General features: G+C 48.6%; 1 protein-coding gene across 1 annotated transcript in view; it reads right to left on the bottom strand.

Annotated features, from left to right (window-relative positions):
* Positions 1 to 13524, bottom strand: part of trrap (transformation/transcription domain-associated protein) — a gene marked incomplete at its 3' end in the record, with an annotated part of 97301 nt that overhangs the window by 74091 nt on the left and 9686 nt on the right. The window contains 6 exon segments of the mRNA XM_080834265.1: positions 408 to 607; positions 2421 to 2572; positions 7316 to 7516; positions 8049 to 8305; positions 10247 to 10412; positions 13106 to 13297. Coding sequence (XP_080690391.1) covers positions 408 to 607; positions 2421 to 2572; positions 7316 to 7516; positions 8049 to 8305; positions 10247 to 10412; positions 13106 to 13297 — 1168 coding nt within the window.

The following is a 13524-nucleotide window of genomic DNA, read 5'->3' on the forward strand; positions in this document are numbered from 1 at the left end:
GCTGACTGATTGTTCGCTGCCAAATTTCTCATAACAGAAACGAGGAGTTTTACAGCATTTCTCCCTATTACACATTACAGCACCTCCCAGCTGAGCATCGCAACAGATCAGCAAGGTCTTTTCTAGCAAACCGACAAAAGAACAAAACTACCGCAGCACAGAAGACACGCCATCAAACATTTGTCTCTGCCTTAACCAATTACTAAAAACCTAGGTTAAGGTGTTAGACAATGCACAACCAAATTGAAGTGCATAGATAGAAGCAAACACAAGGTCCAAGGTACTCAATTGACCTACAAGAGTAATTGAAACAGACTGAGACCAACCCTAGGTCTAGACTAGCTTTACTATATAGTCTGGACATTTAGTATGGCAATAGTTCCAACAGGGATTAGCCTTTGCCTTACCACACTGTTGCGCCACTGCTACCATGGTGTAATGGCGGATGAGGCTGGCCACGAAGGGCAGGGCGCTGGGCCGGAGGTCCTTGATGACGGCCGACATGAAGGCGCCAGTGAGCGCCTGCTCGAAGGTGCGGCGCGCAGGTGTGTCTTGGGCCTTGTAGCGGTGCGAGATGATCACGGGCGGGATCCACTTCTCGGTGAAGCTGGAAGAATCCGGAAGAGCGAGGGTTAAATACAGGCTGCACAGTGCTTGAAGTGTCCCCTGATGAGGTGCTTGAAGGGCTGCGATTAACATGACAGCCGCTGGTTCAAACTTCAGAGAAACCTTTGTACAACATAATGTTCTTTTCCCCTCGCAACTACGCTGCAGCCAGGTTCCAGCTGGCAAAAACAATCAAATAACCACAATTTTTTAGGCACTGCCAAAATACCAGCATTTAGTTCATCAACACTAAGATACACATCCTTTAATGACGAGCGCTGAACAGAATACAGATACTCGACAGTCTTAGCCAACCATGGCCAATTATGCACCACTTGTGCTACATTACTGAAGGACATGCATGAGCTGAAATTGCATCATTCACAGTCAAACACATACGTGATATCTTGGAAACATAAGCGCCTTGAGTTAAATAAAGGCAGAAGGAAAGTTCTAGAACCTCAGGTGCATCTCTCACAGTCCCACCTTGGCACGGAGGGCTAAAAATAGCCAGGTGACACAGTAGCTCTGTCTATCCTGATGTGGCCACACGGAGGATGGAGGTCTTTATTTGTGTCTGGGCTGGCATTTGACTCGAAGCGCCATTATTTACCCGCTCCGCTGGGGTCTGGGGGACGGAGCGGAGGCTCTATCCCGTCCGCTCGGCCCCGCTTTTTATAATGCCAAATGCCAGCCGCGGCCGTGATGGATTGCACCGTTTCATTATCGCTATTTAAAAGACCAGGCTTCCGAGAAGTGGGGTGGAAAGGAGGGAGCAGCAGGAAATGGAGGGATGGAGGGAGGAGGAGAGAGAGAGAGAGAGAGAGAGAGAGAGAGAGAGAGAGAGAGAGAGAGAGAGAGAGAGAGAGAGAGAGAGTGCAAGTGAGAGAGGGAAGGAGTGAGTGACGGAGAGAGGGAGAGTGCCATATCAATTCAAATTCATAACACCGAGGCTGCCACTTGAATGGGGCTCCATTATACCTGCTGGCATTTGCGATATTAGGAAAGCATTCTGTCTACTGAAAAGGACCTTTTTCCGTGGTGACCATCATCATCATCTGCCAAGGTGCAGAGAGAGGGAGAGGGGGGGAGGAAGAGAGAGACAGAGGAAAAAGGAAGCGTGAGAGAGACTGAGGGGAAAAGGTGAAAAGATGGGACACCATGAATCAAAACATCTGACAGAGATGACTTTCCCGCCTGCCTTGGCGCTTCGCAGCTGACACTCTTCATTACAGGGAGACAGTGTGTGTTTGTGTGTGTGTGCGTGTGTGTGCGCGTGTGCGTGTGTGTTGTGGGGGTGGTGGGTACCAGCGAGCGTCTGGGGGTAAACAGACGAGGGAGAAAGTCAATTAGGCCCGGCTCGGGAATCAATGGCACCGTAATGCAACCCTCCCACCACACCGCAGCAGCCGAGGCATAAGTGTCTGAGTAATTAGCCCACTCAGCAGCAGCACGCAGCCATACGGGGGAGAGCGCGAGAGAAAAAGGGAAAGAGAGAAAGAAAGAAAGAAAGAAAGAAAGAAAGAGATGGAGGGAAGCAGAGCATGGACCACCCGCAGTGCTGTCAGGGCCACAGATGGAGACAGATGGAGACGAGAGCTAGGCCAGAGGGGGGGGATGATGTCAAACCTGCCCGGCCCCCACCACCACCACCCCCTTTCAAAACCACCTCACCCAAAACCATGCAAATCAGTGGGAACCTTGAGCGACAGTGGGCTGTGTGATTGAGGGTGGAGGGCTGCATTCTGAATGTTGACTAATTGAACATTTGGCATCAGACAGGTGGCACCCCAGGAGGGGAACGGCTCACTTACTTGGGGTGTGCCAGGAGCTGGTAGAGCGCGTGCTTGTTGTCCTCCAGGCTGGTCATGGCCACCAGGAAGCACTTGATGACCTCCCAGGCCTGCCGGCGGTAGTAGGGCTCCGTGTTGGCGCTCTTCAGGCAGTCCAGGGCCGTCTCGATCGCCTGGAGGAGGGGGGGATATTAATGAATAGACGGTACAACAAGCATACGCTGCACGATGACTTGAAACAACTTGAAAAGAAACTTTTTGTGAAACCTTCGTAAGTAGCTCTACAGGTGAAATATTATAGTTTGCTCTAACGATGTTTTAACTATGTACTGGCCCTGTGGAACTCAGACAAATAAAATGCATTATTATTATTAAATAGGCCAAAGGAAAAACCCAGACTATCCAACCCAAACCAACATCTACTGCTCTGAAGTCAAGTCTAAACACCACACCCCTTCCTCCACGGTTTGTACAGGTGAGCAGAGGTAGAAGGCTGCCCCCTGGAACACAACAAAGACAACAACATCAGAGAGCACACTTCCAAAGAACCAGAGGAATCTCTGCTCCTCTGACCTGGGAGAAAAGGTGCTCCTGCCTGGGAAGCTAAACCAGGCATGTATGTGTTGCAGCAGGCCTGAGCACTAGCACTAGGAGTGTGGCCTCCCAGGGAGCCAGTTTTCAGCGGGCTAGGCAGCGGGAGCCGGAGCTCTCGGAGCCACAGAATGGGAGCTGTTCCGCCTGGCTGGGGCATTATTCTGAAATGTCACTTTGCCTTGTACACATGTAGCGGGTATTCCCATATGGATTGTCAGCTTTAAAAACGGGCCATTCGTCAAAGCACTCTGTGCCCCAACCCCTCCTCCACACACACACACACACACACACACACACACACACACACACACAGGCCCCTGCATCGGACCCAGCAGAGCATGCCGGCTCAGCCTTCGCAGTGCTGCCAGCAGGCCGCAAACCACACTGCCCTTCACGAGAGCGGCTCCACTCACAGCTCCAATCAGAGCTCAGGGGGCCAGCGATCAGAAGGGAGAGAGGGGGGGAGAGAGAGAGAGAGAGAGAGAGAGAGAGAGAGAGAGAGAGCGAGCGAGACATGCGAGGCGAGGCGATGCTCTGAATTCTGAAGAGCTGCAGCTACCAGTGAGAGTGAAAGGTGGAAGGAAAGAGTGCCAGGAAGTTAACTTTGTCTAGGATCTTTGTCTAGCCAGATTACTGCAACTACACTTTCTCAAGGAGAGCTTCAAACCTCTGGTTCTTCTCTACTCTCCAAGGGGGATGGATTACATTCCAGATACCCTAATTGCTACACCAGGCTATGAATTGGTGTGTTGATTTTTTTAACCCCCCGCCCCCCCAACTACATCACAGGCTGTGGACTCAAATAAGCTTCACAGGCTGCCTGGGAGTAGTCAAAGAGATAACGAGAGCACAAGAGTTAGAACGAGGGATGAGAAAAGGGAAGGAGAGAACAGCAGGACGCACCGCAAAGCAGAAGACTGCTTCAGTCAGCTCTTGCTTGGCTTCACAATCTCATTTGAGATGCCCTGTGCTCAAGCACCCGAGATGGATGTTCCAGAGCCGGTGCCAGAGGATCTTAACAGGGACTGGGAGAAGAGAAGAATGGGGGCATCAATTAACACCTCTGTCCCGGGGAGGTATTAGCATGCCGGAGGAATAGGCAGAGACCTGAGCCATCACTCTCCATCATTTGGAGGGAGGGGAGAGCGAAGGGAGGGAGAGAAACAAAGAGGGGAAAGACAGAGACTCCTGACAGGGTGTATTAGGGCTGATTTGCAAAATCTCCAGGCCTCGGCTGAAAAGCAGATTGGCTTTTGCTGGGCCGATGTCAAAATCAAACTGAACAACTCTCCACCAAGACAAAGACACACACACACAGGCGAGAATAAAACAAACAAGCACACACCCACCCACCCCCCACGCCCATTATGGGCGCTGAAGTGCTCTGGGAGGATGCTACTGCTGTGCCTCTGCCTTGGAGGGACAGAGTGACTTATGCATTGTGTGTGTGTCTGAGCACATGTTTATGAGTGTGTGTTTGTGTAAATGGGTATTTGTGTACCGGGTGACGTGTGTGTGTGTGTGTGTGTGTGTGTGCGCGCGTGTGTGTGTGTGTGGGGGGGGGGGGGGGGTTTAATCCATGCAGACAGCACCAAGGACACACACACACAAAGACAAAGCAGCTGCAGCCAATGGCAACGCCGCAGCCGCATGCAAATGAAATTAAAGCATGCAGGGCGCGGCAGAGGCGACGGCGGCGGCGGCAGCATCCGTCTTTGAGGCGCGAAACGCAATTACAGAAATGACAGTTTGTGTTTTCCCGAGCAGTGGCAAGCGGCAGGAGGAACCATTAGCCGGAGTAAATAATCCCGTCAGCCGCACCGGCCCAAGATTGATTAAAGGAGGGAGGTGGAGAAGAGGTGGAGGAGGAGAGGAGGTGGAGAGGACAGGACAGCCGGCTTACAGGCTGATGATCTATTTAATTACCTGAGGAAGACACCGTCCTCTTTTCTCTTTTTTGAGAGAAAGAAAGGGAGAGAGGGATGGCGAGAGAAAGAAAGAAAGATGCGCCTCTCTGACAAGGATACATGGCTCTGGCTTTTCTGTGTGCAAAGCTGAAATGAGGAAAAGAGTGTGTATGTGTGTGAGTAAATACGTTTCATGTTTGTGTGTGTGTGTGTGTGTGTGTGTGTGTGTCTCTGAAAGAGCTTCTCCAGAGAGCTCCTTTTGAAACGTGCAACATCAAAGTGAGAGAGAGTATGTGAGAGAGAGCAACAAATAAGTCAGGCTTCGTGATATGTCACAGAAGAAAAACAAACAGCCTGCACACACACACACACACACACACACACACACACAAGACCTGCCTCAATAAGAAAAAAAAACATTTTTGGAAACGGTTAACAGGTCTGCAAGTGGGCACAGTGTTTCCATAGCGGCGGTGAGTAAACATTAGTGTGTCGTGCCGTGTCCAGCGCGACGAGAGAAAGTCCCCATCCTGTATCTTTATCTAATCTCCTCTTCCTGGGCCATTCATTAAACCGGCAGCCAACATCTAATGGCCTGACGTCCGTATCCATCCCGAAGCGCACAGCGAAAAATGAACAGTCATCCTTCACTGTGGCTGCACGTCACAGAGCTCACTGCTGACGCAAATACAGCGCAGTCCTGGTTCGTTTCAAAGAAAGATAGAAGCCATGACTAACAGAGATTTTCTTCCTTCCTTTTCCTTTTAAAGTAGTAATAACAATGCATCTTCATGTTGAATGAGGACGTAGGAGTAACCAGCTCAGGCCCCTAAGGAAGTCTGTCAACTTGGGCCTTCGCGTGTTGCTCTACGGGGAGGATTTCATGCCACCCTGAAATGCCAAAACGAATTTGGGACGCGGAGAAAAAGAAAATCACCAGAATGGACAACATTGACCCTAGAGAGAGGGCCTTTCGGCTGTTACGTTGGAGGGGAAGCTTGAATTTGGTGGCGTCCGTTGAAAGGTCAAGCAGAAGAAAGGGCAGCCATCAGTGGCTGCTGGTGCTGGATAACCATTTTGTGTTGTGAGATGTGTGAGAACCCAAATTGACAAATGGAGGATCATTATTATACACATAAAAAAAGGAAAAGACGCGGGAATCCTCGTTGTGAAAGACGCAAAAATATAAAGCAAAACAAAATCGGGACAGGTGAGGGAAAAATCAAGGATAAACATTGGTGAGGCCTTGCCCCAGAAGTACAAATGTTTATAGAGTGACACCAAAGTTGCCGGTTTTGTGCTGGACAGGTAATTTAGCCTCCCATTATAAATGCAATTTGTTGTTTAATGGCTTTAGCTAGAACACAGCCTTGGGCGTAGTTACCGCCACGAGTAACCTTTTTCCCTGTGTCAATGTTGAAATCTAATTACGAACAGGATTGCAGTTTCACATTCATGTGCAAGAACTAGAATTTATCTTTGTTATGTGGGACCCAAAAGACCCGGGGATGTTACCGAGATCAGCCCACAGCTGCTGCAAATTAATGTCAACAAAAGAGCTACGTTAAACAACAAAGCTTTGGCGCTCATGTCAGCCAACAACCAACATTGCCAAAATTAACAATTTACAATCCATGGAAGCTCTGGCCTGTAGTTTTACAAACTAAATAACAAAACAATTCCTAAATACCTTTTTAAAAGCAGAATTAATGAGTTCTGTTCCAAAACTAGCAAGTGAACTACCTTAAAGGCATGCAAAAACATTGCAAACACCACCAACAGCCCAGTTGACACTGATAGAAGCTTGCCAACACACTAACTTGTGTCTTTTGCCAGTATAGCTGGCAGTATCATGCTGGGAAAGCTTTTCTTCCAGCCCGGAACACAGAACTACAAAGGGTATATGCTGGATGGCTAGTGGGAAAGACACAGGTGTTTATCTGTCCTTCATAACACCATATGCTATCAAAATGATGTTACCAAAACTAGTTGCCTATAAAACCATACCTCAAAAAGTGTAAAATTGGTGCATAGTGTTACTTTAAATAACCTCATAATTTGACACAAGGATACATTTTTGTAAAGAACTGTTGTAATACTATAAGCTGTTTATAGTAATGTACATTCTCCCACACACTTGGAAAGAAAGTCATGATGCTGCTTGACGCCACCAAATACTACACACTGCGCCTTCAACCCTCGTTTTTTTTGTTCATGCCAATAAGTCTTGTATGATTCTTAGGCCCACAAAAAAACTTGGATAATCAACCACCTTAATATTTTTCATCTCCTAAGAGGTCGATTACATTTCCAGAATTTCATTTCTTCAGTCCCTGAAGTACAGGCTGTAAAACCAAACACTGTGCTGTGGCTAATTGAGATCAGATTAGACCCATGATTTAGACAAGCGCTCACCTTCTCCATTGGCAGCTGGATGGAGGCCTTGCAGTCGGTGAACTCCACCTTGATGCTGGGGCCCTGCACCTCAGTCACCACGTACTGCAGCCGCTGAGACTCCTTCAGCATCTTGCGGTTGCTGCCGCCGAACTTGCCGAGCACACGGTAGGCCACGTGTGAGATGTTCTCGGCCGGGTTGCGCAGCGTTCGCCACAGCGCCTGCAGGACGAAATGCACCACCACAGTGAGGTCAGACATTGCATTCTCTACATTCAGTGCAATGAAAAATCCATCTTTTGAATGTTTTTCTTGGGGAAAAGGTTTACTCAAACAGATCAGTACAGTCTGCGATTAACTGGCTGGAACAGTGTATGGCTCCGTATGACTTCAACCCTCAACCCATTCCTACTTGCTATATCATCGTTGGTCAAAGTGACCTCAGGCCACCGGAAAATGTCCCGGTGCTTCCGATGTCCTCCCCGGCTGTGTGTGTGTGTGTGTGTGTGTGTGTGTGTGTGTGTGTGTGTGTGTGAGAGAGAGAGAGTGAGTGAGTGAGAGAGAAATAGCATAGAACCAGGGCTGTATACAAAGTCACTTTAGTTTGAGGGCACACAGAATTGGATTAGAATTGTACACAGCACCTTTAAGGCAATGAACTTTAAGCCTTAGCTTTTGGCCAATTCTGCTTGAGTCACAGACTGGGCTACTGTATGCCAATCACGATCCAATCACGGCACGGCGCGGAGCTCACCTGCATCAACTCGGCACGGACGGGCTGGATGTGGTCGTAGAGAAAGTCGGGCTGCAGGTTGTCCACGCAGAGCTCGAGCGTGCGCAGGCCCTGGCTGACGAGCGTCTGCGAGCCGTTGAGCGCCGACACCAGCGGGTCCATGAGCATGGGCAGGTAGGGCAGCAGCGAGCTGAGGCGCACCGGCACGGTCAGGCACAGCTCCACAAACAGGTCCTTCATGTGCTGCTTGTGCAGGCCGCTCTGCAGCATGTTCAAGCCTGAAAAAGATGTTAACGTTTTTTTTTTTAGAGAAAGGTGTGTGTAAAGTGTGACGGTGTGTGTAAAGTGTGACGGTGTGTGTAAAGTGTGACGGTGTGTGTAAAGTGTGAAGGTGTGTGTTAAGTGTGAAGGTGTGTGTTAAGTGTGAAGGTGTGTGTAAAGTGTGAAGGTGTGTGTAAAGTGTGACGGTGTGTGTAAAGTGCAGGCATGCAAACTGGTCAGGGGTGAAAAAGGTGAGAAGGTTGCGTGAGAGGAAAAATTGCCGCTTCTTCACGCAGGGGTTAAAGCCAAAAAATTCCTGAGCGGGGGGGGGGGGGGGGGGTAGGGGGTAGGGGGGGATGTCGTCCTGTGGCGACGACACATTTACAGGAATGAATGATGGCAGATTATGGTGGGACTTTTGAAACTGCAATCCCTAGAGGGTCAGCAATATTCCACCTCACTACAAACACATGTCGCATTTACGATTTCTTTTGATATCAAGTTTTGCTGCTAAGCTTTGTCCTTGGAAGATTTCAAGATGACCTACAATCACAAGGTGACATGTTATAATGGTATGTGAAATTCAGTCAGTGAAAGAAGATTTGATTTGCAACCATTTCATTGAGGATATATGAAAAAGGACAGTGATTCACTTTAAACCGTTAAAGAGCAACAGTGAGCTGTAGAATGTAGTTTTATATTGCAACATTTCCATAATTACTTCGTTCAGAAGAAATAATCGTATAATAAAATATACATCTTTTATTCTAGCATACAGTAGCCTAATTGCTGAGGCATTGGCTAGGCTATATTCATGTTCCTGCCTGGCAAGTGTTGCGTTTTTACTGCGTTGTAATCTTCAACAAAAAAACGAACGAGGACATTGTCCAGGTTCTTGTTGGTGGCTTCGTCGACATTTAAGGAAAACTTTAGCTTTTCCGAAATACGTCTTTTAAACTCTGGTGTTATGCCGTGTGGGTTAAAATAGCTGGCATGCTGATTGGATATTGACAGTTTAGTCAAAGCAATTTTGTCTTCAGCTATTTTTTGGCATAAATTCACCAGGGGTTGGGCGAGCTTGCCTGGATTGTGTTCTGCGATGAACGTACAACACACGCATATTTTCAGGGCACATAAACGGTCAGTTATGGATGCCGGTACATCAGATGTGGTTGTTGCCCCCAGTAAAAGCGTTGTGTGTTCGATAGCACGAACAGCTGCTCTACGAGCGGGGTCTTACTCATAAGTGGAAGTTTTCCCGCTAGTTGCATACATAGCTTTCTTGAGCACAACAAGAGAGCACCTGCTTCTCTTAACTTCTTACACCGGCTACCAAAAGGCTTACCGTCCTTCCCTATCTCTTCTATCCATGCCCAGCGCCATTTCTTTTTCAATCCTTCATCAACTAGGAGGGCATCTTCCCAAGGATTCTTGAACTTACTCTGCTTCGGTGTGACAGTATCTCTACTTTGGCATCTACGTAGGCAGAGCGATACAGAAAAGTCGGTGGTGAAAGCACATTTTCCCAAGACCCGCCCTAATCTACTTCTCATTGGCTAATTATGTTCTTTTGACAGCCTGAGAGTTGTGCTTTTCATATCATTGGCAGACGAACTCATAAACTCGAAAGTAATGGTTATAACGAGTTTTCAATATAAAAAAATATATATTAGACTTTTTTCCCGCAGCCAAACGCTGCACGCCGGAAATCCCCCCCTCTAAAAAAAAAAAAAAACTCCTCGGATCTACACGATTCACGTAAATGGCATATTTCGGTGGGAAAACGGCGAATTTCGCCGAAAAGCGACAAGTTTGCATGCCTGAAAGTGTGACGGTGTGTGTAAAGTGTGACGGTGTGTGTAAAGTGTGAAGGTGTGTGTAAAGTGTGAAGGTGTGTGTAAAGTGTGAAGGTGTGTGTAAAGTGTGACGTGTGCGGTATACGGTATTGCGGTCCATACCCTGGAGCAGGTTGGGCAGCAGGGGCAGGAACTCCTGGTAGAGCAGGTCGTGGCTGCCGCCCCCGATGGAGCGGAAGAGCGCCCTGAGCAACAGGAAGTAGTTGTAAGGCTCCTTTGCCGACTGGGCCAGCTCCATGGAGCTGTTCACGATCTTATGCAGGTGAGGCTGGAGGAGGTGGAGAAGGAGGAGAGGAGATGAGTGAGGGGAGAGTTAGAGGAGGAGGAGAGGAGAGTTAGAGAAGGTGGAGAGGAGAGAGTTAGAGGAGGTGGGAAATCATACACCCACACATTTATTTTTGTTCAACCTTGCAAAGGCAACTCAAACAAACAGCTTATTTTACGGCAATAATAACTCTTCATTTTATTTATTTCTCGTGAGAGCCCAAGGCACTTTCCGACAAAGTAATAGAGAAACAATAATGACTCACTTAAGTTCAGCACACATACACAGAAGGACACACACTGACGCGCACACACACGCCTCAACATCTCAAAAAATGAATAAATAAAAACACCAAAAATATCTCCATAGTTATGAAAGTGCTCACGTATCTAATAAACATTTCAAGCAGCAGGCAACAGGCCTCTGCCCTCAAGCCTGTCATTTATTCGGAGAGCATTTCATTCAGAGAGGATTTTACATCTGCAGGTGTTCTGGTTCGCTTCCTGCTCTGCATGTCTTTGGTCCTTCTCTATGACCACGGAGCGCGGCCTGTATCCTTTCAGTGTCATTCATGATCCACCACTGACACTTCGGTTTCACTATGGTTTGGACTGGAGAGGGGGGGGGGGCAGCTACTGGGTACCAGCGCGACAACACCACCTCATTAGTAACTCTTGGGATAGTGCATAACAGAGCCACAACATTCTACTGACACGGATAAAAGGTCATATTTTTTTTTAAACGTCATACAGTCCAAAAAAAAACATCTCCTCACATTATCCAGTATTTCAGTAGCGTAAACCACCAGTTTACTGAGAAACTAGCCGCTGTAAGATTATCCCAATGATCATTTTCCATAGAGCAGTGTCTTGTTTTAACGCAGATAAGATCTGCGGGCTGCGATCCTCTTAACTGAAGGGGGCTGATGAAAAATGCATGTCCCCAAAGTAGTGTAGGACACCCTGGGCGAGAGCGGCGGCTAAACACCACAGTCTAAGTGCTCCTGCTGAACCGCCGACCTTGGTGGTGTTGATGCCATTCTCTCCCTATTGAGAGCCGACAGAGATTATTCGACACAAGCGGCGTGACCATCCACGAGAGAGAGAGAGAGAGAGAGAGAGAGAGAGAGAGAGAGAGAGAGAGAGAGAGAGAGAGAGAGAGAGAATCGTCCTTCAGGGATGGATCCCCTGGGCCTGCTTGCTGGCCTTCGGGCGTGTGAAAAATGAAGGGATGACGGCGCGGCGGATGAGTGATTACTCTTCCCCGGCTCAAAGGGAGGTGGCAGAGAGGGGGAGAGAGAAACTAAAACAATGACCCTGGCTTCTCACATCTAAAGGGTCATCGAGATGCCCTGCTCCAATTCTTTATACTTTAATACCGCCATTCGCAGCTCTGCGAGAAGTTGTCACGTTGCGCAATCGAAGAATGTTTTATGGCTTGCGGATTCTTTGATGGAAGGACGAGAAAAATTATTTACAATGAAGGAAAAAGGTCAAGATCGTATTTCTGCCAGACATCAGCAGAACAGCAAGCTGGGAAGGGAAGGACACCGATTCAGTGGTGAAGACGACTCCCAGTATCCTCAGGCTGGGTCAAAGCCCACTCATCACTTGTCTCCCCTCACCGTGTGAGCATTCGGCGAAGGCTAGACACCTTACAGTCACCCCTGAGCTACGGAGCCTAAATTAAGAGGTTGCCGGAGAGAATCCCAAGTGCAAATTTGGTTTTTCTCACTAGATGTGAAAGTTGAAAGTGTGTGTGTGTGTGTGTGTGTGTGAGTGAGTGAGTGACAGAAACAGAACTGGAAGCAGCCCCATAACTCCTGCCAGGTGTGAGAAATTAATTGGCCTTTCCCTTACAACACCGTGCCTTGTTCGCCAAGAAAAGTCCAAAGTCCAAAGAAAAAGAAAAGGCATGGCTGGTATGGCTGACTGCAGCCGTCAATCAACAGCCCAAGCTGCCAGGCTCAGACATTATTAACCGCTCCCTGATCAGGGTCTCTCCGACGCAGGAGCTGAGGCAAAGAGGCCTGCCTGTACCAACCCCTTCCCCCTTTTCCCCGCCCCTGCCCCCTCCCACCCCCGATTCACAGCTCTTTGTGTGTGACCTTCAGCAAGGACTCGCCTGTCAATCGGACGTGCCAGTGCCATTTCTCAGAGCGCCGGCTGACACATCGCATTAGGCAGAAATCACTGCTACTGCCGCCCCGATCACTGCAGCATCTGATGGCACCACTGGGAATGGGAGCTTTAAAGTGTGTGTGTGTGTGTGTCTCGATATGACAGGTCTGAGTGCAATGTACAAGACAGTATTAAAGTCCATGTTATGCACAAAGTGTTGATGAGAAAATGCTGGGGTGTGTGTGTGTGCGTAGAGGCCACTGTGAAAGTGCATTTGTGCAACTCCATGATGTTGGATGTTTAATGCGTGCGTTGTGCTCCACTGAGGGTGGAGTTGGAAGCGTGCGCGATATGCAATGCAATCCTCTCCTACACAGTGCTTCATTAGACAACCAACTGCCACGCAATGCCTGAGCACAACCCGACTCACACTGAACATGCAAGAGCATCACTTAACCAGCCTAAAGTGACAAGGAGCATCAAGTCCATTTCATTTCATTTAATTTCCTTTCATTGCCCCCCCCCCCCCAACCCCCCCCCCCCCCCCCCCCCGCCCTCCACTCCTAATCCGCTCACCTTCAGCATCTGTTCATTCTCGGCGGCGAAGAGGGAGACGGAGCCGAACACCAGCTTGAAGAGCTTGAGGTAGAGGTTGGACAGCTCCACGTTGGAGCCCATCTCAGGCAGCCTCTCCAGCAGGTACTCCACTAGGATGGTGGCGAACAGGGCCGACGTGGACAGGTTGGCCAGGAAGGAGTTGGCAACGATCTGGAGAGGAACCCACAGGGTATTAGTACAAGAATGAAAAACACCCCCAAAGGAAGTCCTTATAAAAGCATATGTCTGCAGGCATGTCTGAGATTCCAGAAAAGGTTACTAAAAGATGAGCTCAACAGCCAATCTCAAAACACCCCGGACTGCTGTGCTCCTAAAGCCACGTGTTGCTTGGCTGGATTTCGTCTATCGCTTGGTCTGAGCTAATGGAGCTATTCAAT

The sequence above is a fragment of the Sprattus sprattus genome (genome assembly GCF_963457725.1).
Source record: "Sprattus sprattus genome assembly, chromosome: 3".
Taxonomy (NCBI): domain Eukaryota; kingdom Metazoa; phylum Chordata; class Actinopteri; order Clupeiformes; family Clupeidae; genus Sprattus; species Sprattus sprattus.